This window comes from Ranitomeya variabilis, chromosome 4, assembly GCF_051348905.1.
Source record: "Ranitomeya variabilis isolate aRanVar5 chromosome 4, aRanVar5.hap1, whole genome shotgun sequence".
Taxonomy (NCBI): Eukaryota; Metazoa; Chordata; class Amphibia; order Anura; family Dendrobatidae; genus Ranitomeya; species Ranitomeya variabilis.
Window position 1 is genome coordinate 57,770,209 of NC_135235.1, and position 20,348 is coordinate 57,790,556.

The window sequence follows — 20,348 nt, forward strand, 5'->3', positions numbered from 1 at the left end:
GCGGCAGAGCTGTTACCCCAGTGGTGGCCGCTGTCTTCAGGCTCCTCCGGGCGCGGTGCGGTGTTATCCAGCGCTGTACAGGCTCCATGGACGTCACTGCGCTCTAGCAGCTGGAAAACTACAACTCCCAGCATGCCCTGACTGCCAGGTCTATCGGGGGACGCTGGGAAATGTAGTTTTCCTGCAGCTGGTGCAGAACAGACGGCAGAGGCTTGCTGTATTCAGCAACAGGGTGGCCGCACCTCCGCACAGGCGCAGTCAAGCACCCTGCGTCTGAGTGTGACTCACAATGAACACTGCGCAGGCCCCAGGCAGGCACGCACAGCGCAGGCGCCGGATTTAAGAAGAAACACCGCGAAGGGAGCGGGTACCATCGCCCCTGAAGAGAAGAGTGACGGCCGTTGGGGGATTCATACAGGACGCTTAGGACCGCCTCCAGGTACAATATCTGGTCTTTGTGGACAATTTTCAAAACGCTTTATTGAGGTAATAAATGAATCAAAAACTAAAAGAGCCACCTTGTTAGACTGCAGCATTACTGCTGCACAAGGTGGCTCTTTTAGTTCATAACGGCTGGAGGGGGGTGACAGTGGCCCTTTAACTGCAGAATAGGCTAAAATTCCTATATCTATCTATCTATATATACACATGAATCAATTTCTCCTGCTGTTGTGCAAATGGAACAGACAACAGGTAGCAATGATAGGCAAGACAACCCCTATAAAAAGAAGTGGTTCTTCAGGGGGTGACCACAGACCATTTCTCTGTTCTCATCCTTTTTGACTGTTTTGGTCACTTTTGCATTTTGCCATTGCTCTCACCCCTAGTGGTCCTGTATAGTGATGAGCGAGTACACTCGTTGCCCGGGATTTGCCAAGCACGCTCGGGTGGTCTCCGAGTATTTGTTAGTGTTCCGAGATTTAGTTTTCATCACCGCAGCTGAATGATTTACATTTACTAGCCAGCTTGATTACATGGGGGTTACCTGGTTGCTAGGGAATCCTACAGAATATTCCTACTGTATTGTAGTCATCTCTACGGCCATTATACTCGCATCTATTATACCCATACCCATGTGGCAATATATACTTATATACAGTCGCTCATCTACTGTGTTATGCTCCTATAAGCAGAGATATATATATATATATATATATATATATATGTGCAAAGCAGTCATCAAAGCAAAAGGTGGGTACTTTGAGGAACCTAGAATATAAGACAATTTCAGTTATGACAAGGTGTGTCCAAACTTTTGGTCTGTCTGTCTGTCTGTCTGTGTGTCTGTGTGTCTGTCTGTCTGTCTGTCTGTCTGTCTGTGTGTGTCTGTCTGTCTATAATATAACGCTGGGAGCGTCACTCTGTCCGAAGCCTTTACCCCACAGGGTGACGATCCCAGGAGATCGCAGTATGCGTAAGCACTGAACGCACACCGTGATCTCCAACGGAGAAGCAGGGACGTGCCAGGAGGGTGAGTATGCTATATTCACCTGTCCCGTTCCACCGATGCGCGCTGCTCCGTCCTCCACATCCTCTGCCTGAGACGTTCAGTTCAGAGGGCGCGATGACGTGCTTAATGCGCACCGCCCTCTGACTGAACAGTCACAGCCAGAGGACCCGGAAGACGGAGCAGCACGCAGCAGTGGATCAGGGCCAGGTGACTATAGCAAGTGCCGGGGGCCTGAGCTAGCGGCGACTCCGGCACCTGACCCCCACAGCGCGCCGGTATCACCGCCTGCTCAGGCCCCTAGCACTCGGCGCCCAGCGACGATAGCTGAATGTTTTTTTGTTTTTTTTATTGCACCAGCATACAGGGCATATAATACTATGGAGCATCTTATGGGGGCCATCAACCATAATGGAGCAGCATATGAGGCATATACTATGGAGCATCTTATGGGGGCCATCAACCTTTATGGAGCAGCGTATGGGGCATATGGATGGGAGCAGCAAATTACAGAACGGTGGCGAAGGATGGGAGCAGCACATTACAGAACTGTGGCGCAGGATGGGAGCAGCACATGACAGAATAGAGCAGCACATGATAGAATAGGGCAGCACATGACAGAACGGGGGTGCAGGATGGCAGCAGCACATGACAGAACTGGGGCGTAGAATGGGAGCAGTACATGACAGAATGGGGGCTCAAGATGGGAGCAGCACATGACAGAACGGGGGGGTAGGATGGGAGCAGCACATGACAGAATGGGGGCGCAGGATGGCAGCAGCACATGACAGAATGGGGCCGCAGGATGGCAGCAGCACATGACAGAATGGGGCCGCAGGATGGTAGCAGCACATGACAGAATGGGGGCGCAGGATGGGAGCAGCAAATGACAGAATGGAGGCGCAGGATGGGTGCAGCACATGTCAGAATGGGGCCGCAGGATGGTAGCAGCACATGACAGAACTGGGGGGTAGGATGGGAGCAGCACATGACAGCATGGGGGCACAGGATGGGAGCAGCACATGACAGAACGGGAGGGTAGGATGGGAGCAGCACATGACAGAATAGAGCAGCACATGACAGAATAGAGCAGCACATGATAGAATAGGGCAGCACATGACAGAACGGGGGTGCAGGATGGCAGCAGCACATGACAGAACTGGGGCGTAGAATGGGAGCAGTACATGACAGAATGGGGGCTCAAGATGGGAGCAGCACATGACAGAACGGGGGGGTAGGATGGGAGCAGCACATGACAGAATGGGGCCGCAGGATGGCAGCAGCATATGACAGAATTGGGGCTCAGGATGGGAGCAGCACATGACAGAATGGGGGCGCAGGATGGCAGCAGCACATGACAGAATGGGGCCGCAGGATGGTAGCAGCACATGACAGAATGGGGGCGCAGGATGGCAGCAGCACATGACAGAACGGGGGCGCAGGATGGGAGCAGCAAATGACAGAATGGAGGCGCAGGATGGGTGCAGCACATGTCAGAATGAGGCCGCAGGATGGTAGCAGCACATGACAGAACTGGGGCGTAGGATGGGAGTACCACATGACAGAATGGGGGCACAGGATGGGAGCAGCACATGACAGAACGGGGGGGTAGGATGGGAGCAGCACATGACAGGATTGGGGTACAGGATGGGACCACCACATGACAGGATTGGGGTACAGGATGGGAGCACGTGACAGGATGAGTGCTCAGGAAGACAGTAGCACATCACAAGATGGAGGCACACAAAACAGGATGGGGGCTGCACATGACAGGATGGGGGCGCAAGATGGTAGCAGCACATGACAAGATTAGGGCGCAGGATGGAAGCAACACATACCAGGATGGAGACCATATACCAATATAAATGCTCGCCACCCGGGCGTAGAACGTGTTCAATAGCTAATATATATATAGCTATCCACGAGGGGCGATCCAAAAGTAATGATAATCGGTTATTACTATTGCACACAGAAATTAAAATAAAATGTTTTCTTCTCTCTTAGGTACCCACTAGTCCAGGGAAAAAAAAAATCACTTAAATAGACCACGATTCCCGGGAGCTACATTCATTTGAATATGAACTGCCGAGGAGTGAACATCAAATTGGAAAAAAACGAGCTCAGAGCAGTCATCAAATACCTCCGCTTGAAAAAAAATGACTACCAAAGACATACACAGCGACTTGGTGGAAACATTGGGGGACTCTTCTCCTCCATATTCCACAGTTGCACGCTGGGCCAAGGAATTTAAGCTGGGAAGAACATCGATGGAAGATGAACATCGTGAAGGACGCCCATCCACGTACCTCAATGAAGAAAACGTGAAAAAAGTTGAAGAAGTTGTATTGGCAGATCGAAGAGTGACTATCAGGCATGTAGCTGAGGTCACAGGGATCTCATATGGCAGTATTCAAAGAATCCTTGCAAAAGAATTGCATATGAGAAAGGTCTCCGCGCGTTGGGTGCCAAAAATGTTAACCGACGAGCAAAAGAAGAAACGAGTTGACATTTCAATAGCAAATCTCGAAAAGTTCCAAGCAGACAAGGAAAATTTTTTGTCACATTTTTTGACCACGGACGAGACCTGGATCCACCACTTTGATCCCGAAACTAAACAACAATCGATGACATGGAAACGATCCGATGAACTGACGCCGAAGAAATTCAAAGTGTCAAGCTCAGCAGGGAAGGTTATGGCGTCCGTTTTTTGGGACGCTGAAGGAATTATTATGGTGGACTATTTGGAGAAGGGAGCCACTATTACGGACTCCTACTACGCAGAACAAATAAGAAGATGGCGAGAGGCTATCAAGGGGAAAAGGCGCGGCAAACTGCGGGCTGGAGTGCTGTTTCACCAAGATAACGCGCCGGCTCACAAAGCTGCAGTTGCCATGGCTACCATTCAAGAAGCGGGCTTTGAACTGGTGGAACACCCCCCCTATTCGCCAGATCTAGCCCCCAGTGACTTCTTTCTCTTTCCTCGGCTCAAGGAACACCTCCGGGGCAAGAAATTTGACGACAATAGCGACGTGATAACCGCTGTTGGGGATTTTTGTGAGGGTCAAGATCAAAAAATTTTTTCAAAGGGAATTCTAAGTTTAGAAAAGAGATGGACTAAATGTATAGACTTGTTAGGAGACTAGGTAGAAAAATATATATATTTTTTTTTACTATATTCATTGTGTTTAGTATTGATTATCGTTACTTTTGGATCGCCCCTAGTATGTATCTATCTATCTATCTATCTATCTATATATATATATATATATATATACACACACACACACACACAGTTATATGAAAAAGTTTGGGCGCCCCTATTAATCTTAAGCTTAATGTTTTATAAAAATTGGGTTTTTTTTTGCAACAGCTATTTCAGTTTCATATATCTAATAACTGTTGGACACAGTAATGTTTCTGCCTTGAAATGAGGTTTATTGTACTAACAGAAAATGTGCAATCTGCATTCAAACAAAATTTGACAGGTGCATAAGTATGGGCACCCTTATCATTTTCTTGTTTTAAATACTCCTACCTACTTTTTACTGACTTACTAAAGCACTTTTTTTGGTTTTGTAACCTCATCGAGCTTAGAACTTCATAGCCAGGTGTATGCAATCCTGAGAAAAGCTACTTAAAGTGGCCACTTGCAAGTTGTTCTCCTGTTTGAATCTCCTCTGAAGAGTGGCATCATGGGCTCCTCAAAACAACTGTTAAATGATCTGAAAACAAAGATTATTCAACATAGTTGTTCAGGGGAAGGATACAAAAAGCTGTCTCAGAGATTTAACCTGTCAATTTCCACTGTGAGGAACATAGTAAGGAAATGGAAGAACACAGGTACAGTTCTTGTTAAGGCCAGAAGTGGCAGGCCAAGAAAAACATCAGAAAGGCAGAGAAGAATAATGGTGAGATCAGTCAAGGACAATCCTCAGACCACCTCCAGAGAGCTGCAGCATCAACTTGCTGCAGATGGTGTCACTGTGCATTGGTCAACTATACAACGCACTTTGCACAAGGAGAAGCTGTATGGGAGAGTGATGCGAAAGAAGCCGTTTCTGCAAGCACGCCACAAACAGAGTCGGCTGAGGTATGCAAAAGCACATTTGGAGAAGCCAATTTCTTTTTGGAAGAAGGTCCTGTGGACTGATGAAACCAAGATTGAGTTGTTTGGTCATACAAAAAGGCGTTATGCATGGCGGCAAAAAAACACAGCATTCCAAGAAAAACACACGCTACCCACAGTAAAATTTGGTGGAGGTTCCATCATGCTTTGGGGCTGTGTGGCCAATGCCAGCAGCGGGAATCTTGTTAAAGTTGAGGGACGCATGGATTCCTCTCAGTATCAGCAGATTCTTGACAATAATGTTCATGAATCAGTGACAAAGTTGAAGTTACGCAGGGGATGGATCTTTCAGCAAGACAATGATCCAAAACACCGCTCCAAATCTACTCAGGCATTCATGCAGAGGAACAATTACACTGTTCTGGAATGGCCATCCCAGTCCCCAGACCTGAATATCATTGAACATCTGTGGGATCATTTGAAGAGGGCTGTCCATGCTCGGCGACCATCAAACTTAACTGAACTGGAATTGTTTTGTAAAGAGGAATGGTCAAAAATACCTTCATCCAGGATCCAGGAACTCATTAAAAGCTACAGGAAGCGACTAGAGGCTGTTATTTTTGCAAAAAGAGAATCTACTAAATATTAATGTCACTTTTCTGGTGAGGTGCCCATACTTATGCACCTGTCAAATTTTGTTTGAATGCAGATTGCACATTTTCTGTTAGTACAATAAACCTCATTTCAAGGCAGAAACATTACTGTGTCCAACAGTTATTAGATATATGAAACTACATACACCGATGCCTCTACCTTGTGCCAGTCATTACACTGGCTACCCATCTACTCCAGAATCCAGTACAAAACTACTACCCTCATCCACAAAGCACTCCATGGCTCAGCACCACCCTACATCTCCTCTCTGGTCTCAGTCTACCACCCTACCCGTGCCCTCCGCTCCGCTAATGACCTCAGGTTAGCATCCTCGATAATCAGAACCTCCCACTCCCGTCTCCAAGACTTTACACGTGCTGCGCCGATTCTTTGGAATGCACTACCTAGGTTAATATGATTAATTCCCAATCCCCACAGTTTTAAGCGTGCCCTAAAAACGCATTTATTCAGACTGGCCTACCGCCTCAACGCATTAACCTAACTATCCCTGTGTGGCCTAATTAAAATAAAAAACAAAAAAAAAAAAAACAATCAGGTTCCTCGCATCATGTTCTCATACACTTTATGCAGTTAATAGCCCTCTGTGTCTGTACTGCTACATACTTAGGCAGTTAACTGGTTCATGCAGCTTTACATGAACACCCGAGCCTTACACTATGGCTGGTCCAAATAACTAAAGCAATTGTTACCATCCACCTCTCGTGTCTCCCCTTTTCCTCATAGTTTGTAAGCTTGCGAGCAGGGCCCTCATTCCTCCTGGTATCTATTTTGAACTGTGATTTCTGTTCTGCTGTAATGTCTATTGTCTGTACAAGTCCCCTCTATAAGTTGTAAAGCGCTGCTGAATATGTTGGCGCTATATAAATAAAAATTATTATTATTACTATTATTAAACTGAAATAGCTGTTGCAAAAGAAAAAAAAAAAATTTCTTTTATAAAACATTAAGCTTAATTTTAATAGGGGTTCCCAAATATATATATATATATATATATATATATATATATATATATATATATATATATATATACATACATACATACATACACACACCCATATCACCATATGTAGGAAGTCAATAGGTTAGATATGAATATAAAACTGTAAATATAATACCGTACTTGTATGTTATGGCCTATTGACTCCCCTGACAGGAGTATAATACTGTAGTTCTATCGCTAACCCGTAGTAAGGAATCTGGCTTACCCTTTTGTCGATATCATTGTGTTGCAGCTGAACAAAGCGAGCGCTGATCGCGGCGATGTAGCTTTGTTGATTTGAAAATGCCACCCGCCCGGCACCTTTTGGGTATTTCAATTCAGGATCAGTATCGATGCCAGCATAGCACACGCCACCGTACAGGCGATCCATGATCATAGCCAACTCGACTAAAGAAAAGAAAAGAAATAAAAATGATATACCATGGCTGATCTATCCTAAATATACCAAGATGGACCATCATTTAGAGCAGTGTTCCCCAACTCCGGTCCTCAAGAGCCACCAACGGGTCATATTTTCAGGATTTCCTATACTATGGAAATCCTGAAAACATGACCTGTTGGTGGCTCTTGAGGACCGGAGTTGGGGAACACTAATTTAGAGGATTCGCACAGCAGATCCCAATGATCGGGTAAGAAACGGCACTCAGTGGAGGACAAACTTTAGTGACCTCTAGTGGAAATGGGCAAGTACTGCGCTACAGGTGTAATGGTTCAAAAAAAATAACTGCAAGGTGGAGCGGTTTCTGAGACTGATGCAAAAAATTATAAAAATCTGATTTTTTATTTTATTTTTTACACGGCAACTGGCAAAATTTCCAGCTGAAACTACCATACCCAGCCTGCCATGACTTTTGCAGACCATCGGGTAATACGCGGCTGTCCGGTGGAATTCATTGGTGCCTCCGCCCCAGCAGCCGAGCGCTCATGTAATCAAAGACGTTTGCCGCCTGCCATTACCAAATTCAGGATTTTTATTGCTACAGCAATAATGACAGAAAACAATCCTCACCGCCTGCCAAGGATAAATGAGGCAGGATATGAAGCGAGTTCATAGCGAAAACGCAGTTTTGTTGATTTTTACATTTAGCCGTTATTACTCCCCAGACACCTGTAATGACTAATATTGTAAACTCTGCGCTGCGGAGCGGGAGAAGGTTGTGTTTGGCCAGATAGGTGGAGAAGCGGCCAAAGTAGTAAAATAAAAGAATATCAAGATGCAAGAAGCGGAGCCCCTTGTATCAGCAGTTCTTCTGAGAATGCAGTGCGCCGCTCCTATATATTGGCCAATGGGTGCTATCAGTTAGTGGGGGGGGGGGATGTCCCTTCACCTTCCGGCAGGACTGATTGGACAGCGTCAGTGTCCACACCCCTGAGGGGACACACCCCTTTAACAAGGAGAATGGTAACACCCTGTTGTCAATGTATTCATCCATTTCCTGTAGGAATAACAGAGGAACGGCACATCCATTTTTTAGAACAAAAGATGGTGTATTCCCAGGCTGTTAACCTGTTAAATGCCACTGTCAATCTCTTCGGAAGAGCACTGGAAATCCCTCCCATCGGTGACCCAGTCACATGATCACGGGTCACCGATGGGTTGGCATGACAATCAGAGGACTCCAGTAGACCTCTATCATTATCATAGCTGGATTGATATGAGCGCCGCCCGGTGGTCGAGGCTCATAGCAAGTGAGCATTTCTGCTACATACAGGCGATCTGCAAAAAAAAGAGGTTTTTAAAAAAAAAAAAAAAAAAAAATATATATATATATATATATTTTCAAGTCACCCCCCCCCCCTTTAACCCCATTCACAATAAAGCAATAAAAAAAATAAAAAAAATCTACACATTTGGTATTGCTGCATTCAGAATCGCCCGATCTATCAATATAATAAAAGAATTAACCTGATCTCTAAACAAAGTAACAAGAAAAAAAATATAAAACGTTTTTTTTTTGGTCGCCGCTACATTGCAATAAAATGCGATAAAGAGCGATCAAAAGAACATATCTGCACCAAAATGGTATCAATAAAAACTTCAGCCCGTACCCAGGTCTCGGAAAATGGGGCCTTTTTTAAAAAAAAAAAAAATTTTTTTTACCAAAGTTGGTTTTTTTTTCCCAACCACTTTAATAAAAAAGAGCCTAGATATGTTTGGTGTCTAGGAACTCGTAATGACCTGGAGAATCGTAATGGCAGGTCAGTTTAAGCATTTAGTGAACATGGTAAAAAAAAAAACCACAACCAAAAGACAACTGTAGAATTGCACTTTTTTTTGCAATTTCACCACACTTGGATTTTCTTTTCCATTTTTAACCCCTTCACCCCCAAGGGTGGTTTGCACGTTAATGACCGGGCCAATTTTTACAATTCTGACCACTGTCCCTTTAGGAGGTTATAACTCTGGAACGCTTCAACGGATCTTGGCGATTCTGAGATTGTTTTCTTGTGACATATTGTACTTCATGATAGTGGTAAAATTTCTTCGATATAACTTGCGTTTATTTGTGAAAAAAACGGAAATTTGGCGAAAATTTTGAAAATTTTGCAATTTTCCAACTTTGAATTTTTATGCCCTTAAATCACAGACATATGTCACGCAAAATACTTAATAAGTAACATTTCCCACATGTCTACTTTACATCAGCACAATTTTGGAACCAAAATTTTTTTTTGTTAGGGAGTTATAAGGGTTAAAAGTTGACCAGAAATTTCTCATTTTTACAACACCATTTTTTTTTAGGGACCACATCTCATTTGAAGTCATTTTGAGGGGTCTGTATGATAGAAAATACCCAAGTGTGACACCATTCTAAAAACTGCACCCCTCAAGGTGCTCAAAACCACACTCAAGAAGTTTATTAACCCTTCAGGTGTTTCACAGGAATTTTTGGAATGTTTAAATAAAAATGAACATTTAATTTTTTTTCACACAAAATTTATTTCAGCTCCAATTTGTTTTATTTTACCAAGGGTAACAGGAGAAAATAGACTGCAAAAGTTGTTGTACAATTTGTCCTGAGTACGCTGATACCCCATATGTGGGTGTAAACCATTGTTTGGGCGCATGGCAGAGCTTGGAAGGGAAGGAGCGCCATTTGACTTTTCAATGCAAAATTTACTGGAATTGAGATGGGACGCCATGTTGCGTTTGGAGAGCCCCTGATGTGCCTAAACATTGAAACCCCCTACAAGTGACACCATTTTGGAAAGTAGACCCCCTAAGGAACTTATCTAGATGTGTGGTGAGCACTTTGACCCACCAAGTGCTTCACAGAAGTTTATAATGCAGAGCCGTAAAAATAAAAAATCATATTTTTTCACAAAAATGATCTTTTCGCCCCCAATTTTTTATTTTCCCAAGGGTAAGAGAAGAAATTGGTCCCCAAAAAATGTTGTGCAATTTGTCCTGAGTACGCAGATACCCCATATGTTGGGGTAAACCACTGTTTGGGCGCATGGCAGAGCTTGGAAGGGAAGGAGCGCCATTTGACTTTTCAATGCAAAATTGACTGGAATTGAGATGGGACGCCATGTTGCGTTTGGAGAGCCCCTGATGTGCCTAAACATTGAAACCCCCTACAAGTGACACCATTTTGGAAAGTAGACCCCCTAAGGAACTTATCTAGATGTGTGGTGAGCACTTTGACCCACCAAGTGCTTCACAGAAGTTTATAATGCAGAGCCGTAAAAATAAAAAATCATATTTTTTCACAAAAATGATCTTTTCGCCCCCAATTTTTTATTTTCCCAAGGGTAAGAGAAGAAATTGGTCCCCAAAAAATGTTGTGCAATTTGTCCTGAGTACGCAGATACCCCATATGTTGGGGTAAACCACTGTTTGGGCGCATGGCAGAGCTTGGAAGGGAAGGAGCGCCATTTGACTTTTCAATGCAAAATTGACTGGAATTGAGATGGGACGCCATGTTGCGTTTGGAGAGCCCCTGATGTGCCTAAACATTGAAACCCCCCACAAATGACACCATTTTGGAAATTAGACCCCCTAAGGAACTTATCTAGATGTGTTTTGAGAGCTTTGCACCCCCAAGTGTTTCACTACAGATTATAACGCAGAGCCGTGAAAATAAAAATTCTTTTTTTTTTTCACAAAAATGATTTTTTAGCCCCCAGCTTTTGTATTTTTACAAGAGTAACAGAATAAACTGGACCCCAAAAGTTGTTGTCCAATTTGTCCTGAGTACGCTGATACCCCATATATGGAGGGTAACCACTGTTTGGGCGCATGACAGAGCTCGGAAGGGAAGGAGCGCCATTTGGAATGCAGACTTAAATGGATTGGTCTGCAGGCGTCACGTTGCATTTGCAGAGCCCCTGATGTACCCAAACAGTACAAACCCCCCACAAGTGACCCCATATTGGAAACTAGACCTCCCAAGGAACTTATCTAGATGTGTTGTGAGAACTTTGAACCCCCAAGTGTTTCACTACAGTTTGTAACGCAAAGCCGTGAAAATAAAAATTCTTTTTTTTTTCACAAAAATGATTTTTTAGCCCCCAGCTTTGTATTTTTACAAGGGTAACAGAATAAATTGGACCCTACAAGTTGTTGTCCAATTTGTCCTGAGTACGCTGATACCCCCTATGTGGGGGGTAACCACTGTTTGGGCACATGACAGAGCTCGGAAGGGAAGGAGCACCATTTGGAATGCAGACTTAAATGGATTGGTCTGCAGGCGTCACGTTGCATTTGCAGAGCCCCTGATGTACCCAAACAGTACAAACCCCCCACAAGTGACCCCATATTGGAAACTAGACCTCCCAAGGAACTTATCTAGATGTGTTGTGAGAACTTTGAACCCCCAAGTGTTTCACTACAGTTTGTAACGCAAAGCCGTGAAAATAAAAATTCTTTTTTTTTTCACAAAAATGATTTTTTAGCCCCCAGCTTTGTATTTTTACAAGGGTAACAGAATAAATTGGACCCTACAAGTTGTTGTCCAATTTGTCCTGAGTACGCTGATACCCCCTATGTGGGGGGTAACCACTGTTTGGGCACATGACAGAGCTCGGAAGGGAAGGAGCGCCATTTGGAATGCAGACTTAAATGGATTGGTCTGCAGGCGTCACGTTGCATTTGCAGAGCCCCTGATGTACCCAAACAGTACAACCCCCCCACAAGTGACCCCATATTGGAAACTAGACCTCCCAAGGAACTTATCTAGATGTGTTGTGAGAACTTAGATGTGTTGTGAGAACTTTGAACCCCCAAGTGTTTCACTACAGTTTACAACGCAGAGCCGTGAAAATAAAACATATTTTTTTCCCACAAAAATGATTTTTAGCCCCCCAAATTTTTATTTTCCCAAGGATAACAAGAGAACTTGGACCGCAGAAGTTGTTGTTCAATTTGTCCCGAGTACGCTGATAACCCATATGTTGGGGTAAACCCCTTTTTGGACGCACGGGAGAGCTCGGAAGGGAAGGAGCACTGTTTTACTTTTTCAACGCAGAATTGGCTGGAATTGAGATCGGACGCCATGTCGCGTTTGGAGAGCCCCTGATGTGCCTGAACAGTGGAAACTCCCCAATTCTACCTGAAACCCTAATCCAAACACACCCCTAACCCTAATCCCAACGGTAACCCTAACCCTACCCCTAACCTCACCTCTAACCGTTTAATGAACATTTTCTGACAGTCATAAGTGCCACGTATTTAAGTGCCACATATTTAAGTGCCACGTATTTAAGTGCCACGTGTTTAAGTGCCACGTGTTTCAGTGCCACGTGTTTCAGTGCCACGATATTTCAGTGCCACGTATTTCAGTGCCACGTACTATAAATACTATAACTATGTGGTTATACGTGGCACTGAAATATCGTGGCACGTAAATACGTGGCACTTAAGTACGTGGCACTTAAGTACGTGGCACTTAAGTACGTGGCACTTAAGTACGTGGCACTTAAGTACGTGGCACTTAAGTACGTGGCACTTAAGTACGTGGCACTTAAGTACGTGGCACTTAAGTACGTGGCACTTATATACGTGGCACTTATATACGTGGCACTTATATACGTGGCACTTATATACGTGGCACTTATATACGTGGCACTTATATACGTGGCCACTGAAATATCGTGGCACTTATATACGTATATAAACGTATATTTTAGTGCCACGTATTTCAGGTTAGGGGTAGGGTTAGGGGTAGGGTTTTTTTTGTTTGTTTGTTTTCTTGTGTTTTTCTATAAAAACGCATGCGTCTAAAAACGCATGCGTTTTACCACGTTTACATGCGTTTTTTCACACATGCGTTTTTTAAAAAAACGCATGCAGATAAAAACGCAAGTGTGAAACCAGCCTAAAAGACGCTTTTTATAGCAAAAAAGTTTTTGCGTCTCCACATTTTGAGACCTATAATTTTTCCACATTTTGGTCCACAGAGTCATGTGAGGTCTTGTTTTTTGTGGGACGAGTTGACGTTTTTATTGGTAACATTTTCGGACACGTGACCATTTTTGATCACTTTTTATTCCGATTTTTGTGAGGCAGAATGACCAAAAACCAGCTATTCATGAATTTCTTTTGGGAGAGGCGTTTATACCGTTCCGCGTTTGGTAAAATTGATAAAGCAGTTTTATTCGTCGGGTCAGTACGATTACAGCGATATCTCATTTATATAATTTTTTTATGTTTTGGCGCTTTTATACGATAAAAACTATTTTATAGAAAAAATAATTATTTTGGTATCGCTTTATTCTCAGGACTATAACTTTTTTATTTTTTTGCTGATGATGCTGTATGGCGGCTCGTTTTTTGTGGGACAAGATGACGTTTTCAGCGGTACCATGGTTATTTATATCCGTCTTTTTGATCGCGTGTTATTCCACTTTTTGTTCGGCGGTATGGTAATAAAGCGTTGTTTTTTGCCTCGTTTTTTTTTTTTTTTTCTTACGGTGTTTACTGAAGGGGTTAACTAGTGGGCCAGTTTTATAGGTTGGGTCGTTACGGACGCGGCGATACTAAATATGTGTACTTTTATTGTTTTTTTTATTTTATTTAGATAAAGAAATGTATTTATGGGAATAATATTTTTTTTTTTTTTCATTATTTTGGAATATTTTTTTTTTTTTTTTTTTTACACATTTGGAAAAAATTTTTTTTAACTTTTTTACTTTGCCCCAGGGGGGGACAATACAGATCGGTGATCTGTCAGTTTGCATAGCACTCTGACAGATCACCGATCTGAGGAAAGTGCAGGCTGCTTCACAGTGCCTGCTCTGAGCAGGCGTCTGTGAAGCCACCTCCCTCCCTGCAGGACCCGGATCCGCGGCCATCTTGGATCCGGGTCTGGGAGCTGCAGGGAGGGAGGTAAGACCCTCGCAGCAACGCGATCACATCGCGTTGCTGCGGGGGGCTCAGGGAAGCCCGCAGGGAGCCCCCTCCCTGCGCGATGCTTCCCTGCACCGCCGGCACATCGCGATCATGTTTGATCGCGGTGTGCCGGGGGTTAATGTGCCGGGGGCGGTCCGTGACCGCTCCTGGCACATAGTGCCGGATGTCAGCTGTGATAATCAGCTGACACCCGGGCCGCGATCGGCGGCGCTCCCCCCGTGAGCGCCGCTGATCGCGTATGACGTACTATCCCGTCGGCGGTCATACGGGCCCACCCCACCTCGACGGGATAGTACGTCAAATGTCGGGAAGGGGTTAAGTACAAAATATGTTAAAACCAATGGTGTCGTTCAAAAGTACAACTCGTCCTGCAAAATCAAGCTCTCACATGGCCATATTGACAGAAAAATAAAAAAAGTTATGGCTCTGGGAAGAAGGGGAGAGACAATCGAAAAAGAAAATGAGATATATATATATAGCGGTGGAATAATAGAGTCCATTACTGTTGCACGAGGAAAACGAGTCTCCTGCATGCCATAACACCCTAATTATGTAGGGTACTGTGTTAGGATAGGCTAAGTTTTTGCAGTACTGTACTGTTATTATGGCACAGTACTGTATGAACGTATGGTCCGACTTACATCGAAATTCGGTTTACGACGCCGCGTAAGAACGGATCAACGTCGTAAGTCGGGGACTATATATATATATATATATATATATATATATATATATATATATATATATATATATATATATATATATATACACACATACATACATATACACACACACACACATACATACATACACACACATGCGCATGTAGAAAAGCCGCGGAGACACCACACCATCACGTGTTTCTCAATGCAAGCAATGAATAGCCAGGTCTTTCACCGGGAAGGAACAACCACGGGAAGGGCAGCATCCAATAAATGAATACCACCTATACCAAAACATGGTATCCATCCACAGACAGCTGTTTCGGGGTATTTGCCCCTCATCAGTGTGGAGTAGGAAACTGGCTATTATACACATACATACATTATATATATATATATATATATATATATATATATATATACACACACACACACACACACACGTACATACACATACATACAGGGGTTGGACAAAATAATGGAAACACCTGGAAACATCATCAAGTGTTAGTTTAATCTGGTGTAGGTCCACCTTTTGCAGCGATTACAGCCTCAGTTCTCTGAGGTATGGATTCATACAAGGTGTGAATTGTTTCTAAAGGAATTTTACCCATTCTGCAGTTAAAACACCCTCCAGTTCTTTGAGCGACGATGGCGGCGGAAAACGACGTCTAACTTGAATCTCTAAAATCGACCATAAATGCTCAATGATGTTGAGGTCTGGGGATTGTGGGGGCCAGATGAGATGCTCAACTTCATTAGAATGTTCCTTGCGCCATGCTTTAACGATTCTAGCTGTATGAATTATTGCATTATCATCCTGAAAGATGGCGTTCTCCTCCGGGAACAGTGCTTGAACCATTGGATGCAATTGGTCGCTCAAAAAGCCTAAATAATCTCGGCTGTTAATTCTTCAATGAAGGGATATCATTGGCCCGGCGGATCTCCACGAAATAGCACCCCAGATCATCACAGAACCTCCACCATGTTTTAAGGTTGGGAGAAGGCAGTCTGGATGGAATGCTTCTTTCGGCTGTCTCCAAACGTACACTCGGCCGGAGGTCGGAAATAGGGTAAACGATGATTCGTCTGAGAATATCACATGTTTCCACTGCTCGAGGGACCAATTCTGGAGTTTTCTACACCACTCTAAATGCTTGGAAACATTTGTCATTGAGAGCAGCGGTTTTCTAATTGCAGCTCTTCCGTGGAATCCAGATTTGTGCAGCTCCCGACGAACAGTTTTCATGGAAACTGGGTTCTGTAGGTGTTCATTGAGCTCGGCAGTGATTTTCGGAGCCGTGATCTTGCGATCCTCTCTCACAGTTCGCTTTAGAGTCCGACGGTCTCTCTCAGTCAAGTTTGACTTTCGGTCGGACCTGTGGTTTGCTGCGGACGTTTTTCCTTCTCTTTCAAACGCAGTCATTACTTACATACACATACATACATACATACAGTGGGGCAAAAAAGTATTTAGTCATTCAGCAATAGTGCAAGTTCCACCACTTAAAAAGATGAGAGGCGTCTGTAATTTACATCATAGGTAGACCTCAACTATGGGAGACAAACTGAGAAAAAAAAATCCAGAAAATCACATTGTCTGTTTTTTTATCATTTTATTTGCATATTATGGTGGAAAATAAGTATTTGGTCAGAAACAAACAATCAAGATTTCTGGCTCTCACAGACCTGTAACTTCTTCTTTAAGAGTCTCCTCTTTCCTCCACTCATTACCTGTAGTAATGGCACCTGTTTAAACTTGTTATCAGTATAAAAAGACACCTGTGCACACCCTCAAACAGTCTGACTCCAAACTCCACTATGGTGAAGACCAAAGAGCTGTCAAAGGACACCAGAAACAAAATTGTAGCCCTGCACCAGGCTGGGAAGACTGAATCTGCAATAGCCAACCAGCTTGGAGTGAAGAAATCAACAGTGGGAGCAATAATTAGAAAATGGAAGACATTCAAGACCACTGATAATCTCCCTTGATCTGGGGCTCCACGCAAAATCCCACCCCGTGGGGTCAGAATGATCACAAGAACGGTGAGCGAAAATCCCAGAACCACGCGGGGGGACCTAGTGAATGAACTGCAGAGAGCTGGGACCAATGTAACAAGGCCTACCATAAGTAACACACTACGCCACCATGGACTCAGATCCTGCAGTGCCAGACGTGTCCCACTGCTTAAGCCAGTACATGTCCGGGCCCGTCTGAAGTTTGCTAGAGAGCATTTGGATGATCCAGAGGAGTTTTGCGAGAATGTCCTATGGTCTGATGAAACCAAACTGGAACTGTTTGGTAGAAACACAACTTGTCGTGTTTGGAGGAAAAAGAATACTGAGTTGCATCCATCCAACACCATACCTACTGTAAAGCATGGTGGTGGAAACATCATGCTTTGGGGCTGTTTCTCTGCAAAGGGGCCAGGATGACTAATCCGGGTACATGAAAGAATGAATGGGGCCATGTATCGTGAGATTTTGAGTGCAAACCTCCTTCCATCAGCAAGGGCATTGAAGATGAAACGTGGCTGGGTCTTTCAACATGACAATGATCCAAAGCACACCGCCAGGGCAACGAAGGAGTGGCTTCGTAAGAAGCATTTCAAGGTCCTGCAGTGGCCTAGCCAGTCTCCAGATCTCAACCCTATAGAAAACCTTTGGAGGGAGTTGAAAGTCCGTGTTGCCAAGCGAAAAGCCAAAAACATCACTGCTCTAGAGGAGATCTGCATGGAGGAATGGGCCAACATACCAACAACAGTGTGTGGCAACCTTGTGAAGACTTACAGAAAACGTTTGACCTCTGTCATTGCCAACAAAGGATATATTACAAAGTATTGAGATGAAATTTTGTTTCTGACCAAATACTTATTTTCCACCATAATATGCAAATAAAATGATAAAAAAACAGACAATGTGATTTTCTGGATTTTTTTTTCTGTGTCTCCCATAGTTGAGGTCTACCTATGATGTAAATTACAGACGTCTCTCATCTTTTTAAGTGGTGAAACTTGCACTATTGCTGACTGACTAAATACTTTTTTGCCCCACTGTATACACACACACACACATATACACATACACTCTTATACACTAAAGTCTAAATGGGCCATAAGACTAATATTTGTATTTCATAGCTGTAGCAATATAATAAATATATATATATATATATATATATATATATATATATATATATATATATATATAAAATCTCTTATGTTCCCTGTAGTCTCAAAGACTGACAAACAGGAAGACAGGAAAACATTTTTTTCTTCTCATCTATAGCCAGGATTAGTGTAAATGTTTCCTGCAACATGTGGCCACTGTCATATAGAAGCAGAGTTATAAGGAAATATTTAGATAAAAATAAAAAAAAATACAGAGTTTTACCACGATTCTGAGCAAAAAAAAGAAAATGCTATCTGCATTTCGACATACCCCAATAGTGACATGGGGTGGGACGGGATAGGAATCAATCAATTTTATTTAAAAAATGTCCCAAATTTGTCCCACAGACATCCATATCTTTTATGCAGGTGCCCAAGAGAAAAGGCCTTTAACGCTGTCCTCTCGGTTGGTGCTGCTGATGGATCCATCTAGGACTTTCCCAGGGATGTTGATGCAAACTATTAACAGTCAGAAAACATTTAAGGATTCCTAATGTGAAGCTCTGGGGGATCTGGGGACCAAACCAGCAATGGTTCTGCCAACCACTGATCAGAGCATGACCAGGTATGATGGCTTCTTGGAAGTTCAGCAGTCATCACCTCAGGTTCTTTTCAAAAAATGGCTACCTGGTCAGTAAAAGGACAACATAGAAATTATAACGGGACACGTGAGATACAAGGCTCTACTTACCAGCTCGCAAAGGTCGTGGAACACCTCCAACAAATATGGTTTTTCTTGGATCTAAAGGTTGAGAGCCATCCATGACAAAGTCGCTGTCACTCAGATTCCAGGGTCTAATCTGGACCTGCATGGAAGAAGCATGTCCAAGCTGTAATCGAAGACTCGTTAGAAGCCATCATCAGTGTTTAAATCGGGTTTTTACGTTACATATATTTTTATAAAACATTTTGGATTTGTTTTCCTATCACGAGCTTTATTAAAGAAAAAAAACCTAAAAATTAATAGTCTTGCAGTTTTCACCTTGGCTACTGGAGCTTTTTTGTTAGACTCATACTTACATTCCTTTCAGGAAGAGTTTTCAGCAGGTTCCTTATCTGTCAGTCCTGCCACTGCTGATAACACCTCTATACACAGTGATAGCACAGGATCCACCAATCACAATAGGCCATGTCACAGCTGACCCTGCCCCTTCCTATCACAATGACCTCTGCACATGCTCATTAGCTGTTTAAATACAAAAGATAGGGTGCGACTCTACTGCTGCTATTGTACATGTGGCATTCCTGAAAGAACAGGATGTAGAGTTGGTGGCCACTGTGAAAACTGCAAACGACCCAGTTTAAATATTTAATATGTAGTAGTACGAAAAAAAAAAAAGTAAAATATCTTTAAAAAAATTATATCTATCTCTCGCGAGAGAGCGATAGAGAATGGTGGCCCGATTCTAACGCATCGGGTATTGTAGAATATGTATCCATGTGTGCATGTATGTACGTCGCACCTAGCACAGCCACGCAGTATATAACACAGGCCACGCAGTATATAACACAGGCCACGCAGTATATAACAGGCCACACAGTATATAACACAGGCCACGTAGTATATAGCAGTGTGGGCACCATATCTCTGTTAAAAAAAAATTAAAATGAAAATAAAGAATAGTTACTCACCCTCCGGCGTCCACCGAAGCTCTCCCAATGCGCGCGATGCTGCCACCAGCTTCCGTTCCCAGTGATGCATTGCGAAATTACCCAGATGACTTAGCGGTCTCACTAAGTCATATGGGTAATTTCGCAATGCATCACTGGGAACGGAAGCTGGCGGCAGCATCACGCGTATCGGTGGACGTCGGAAGGTGAGAATAGCACAATTTTTTATTATTTTTACATTATATCTTTTTACTATTGATGCTGCATAGGCAGCATCAATACTAAAAAGATGGTCCAGGATGGGGTGACACACTGGCACTGACTGGAGGGGAGTAGGGAGGGGGTACTGACTTGAGGAGAGTA

The 20,348-nt window shown here is 43.4% G+C and overlaps 1 protein-coding gene across 7 annotated transcripts in view; it reads right to left on the reverse strand.

Moving 5' to 3' along the window:
* Positions 1-20,348, reverse strand: part of CPEB3 (cytoplasmic polyadenylation element binding protein 3) — a 108,608-nt gene that overhangs the window by 7,271 nt on the left and 80,989 nt on the right. For all 7 annotated transcript variants that reach the window (XM_077258566.1, XM_077258565.1, XM_077258563.1 and 4 more), the window contains 2 exons: positions 19,066-19,180; positions 7,394-7,575 (listed from right to left, as the gene is read on the reverse strand). In XM_077258566.1, coding sequence (XP_077114681.1) covers positions 7,394-7,575; positions 19,066-19,180 — 297 coding nt within the window. The remainder of the gene's footprint in view (positions 1-7,393; positions 7,576-19,065; positions 19,181-20,348) is intronic.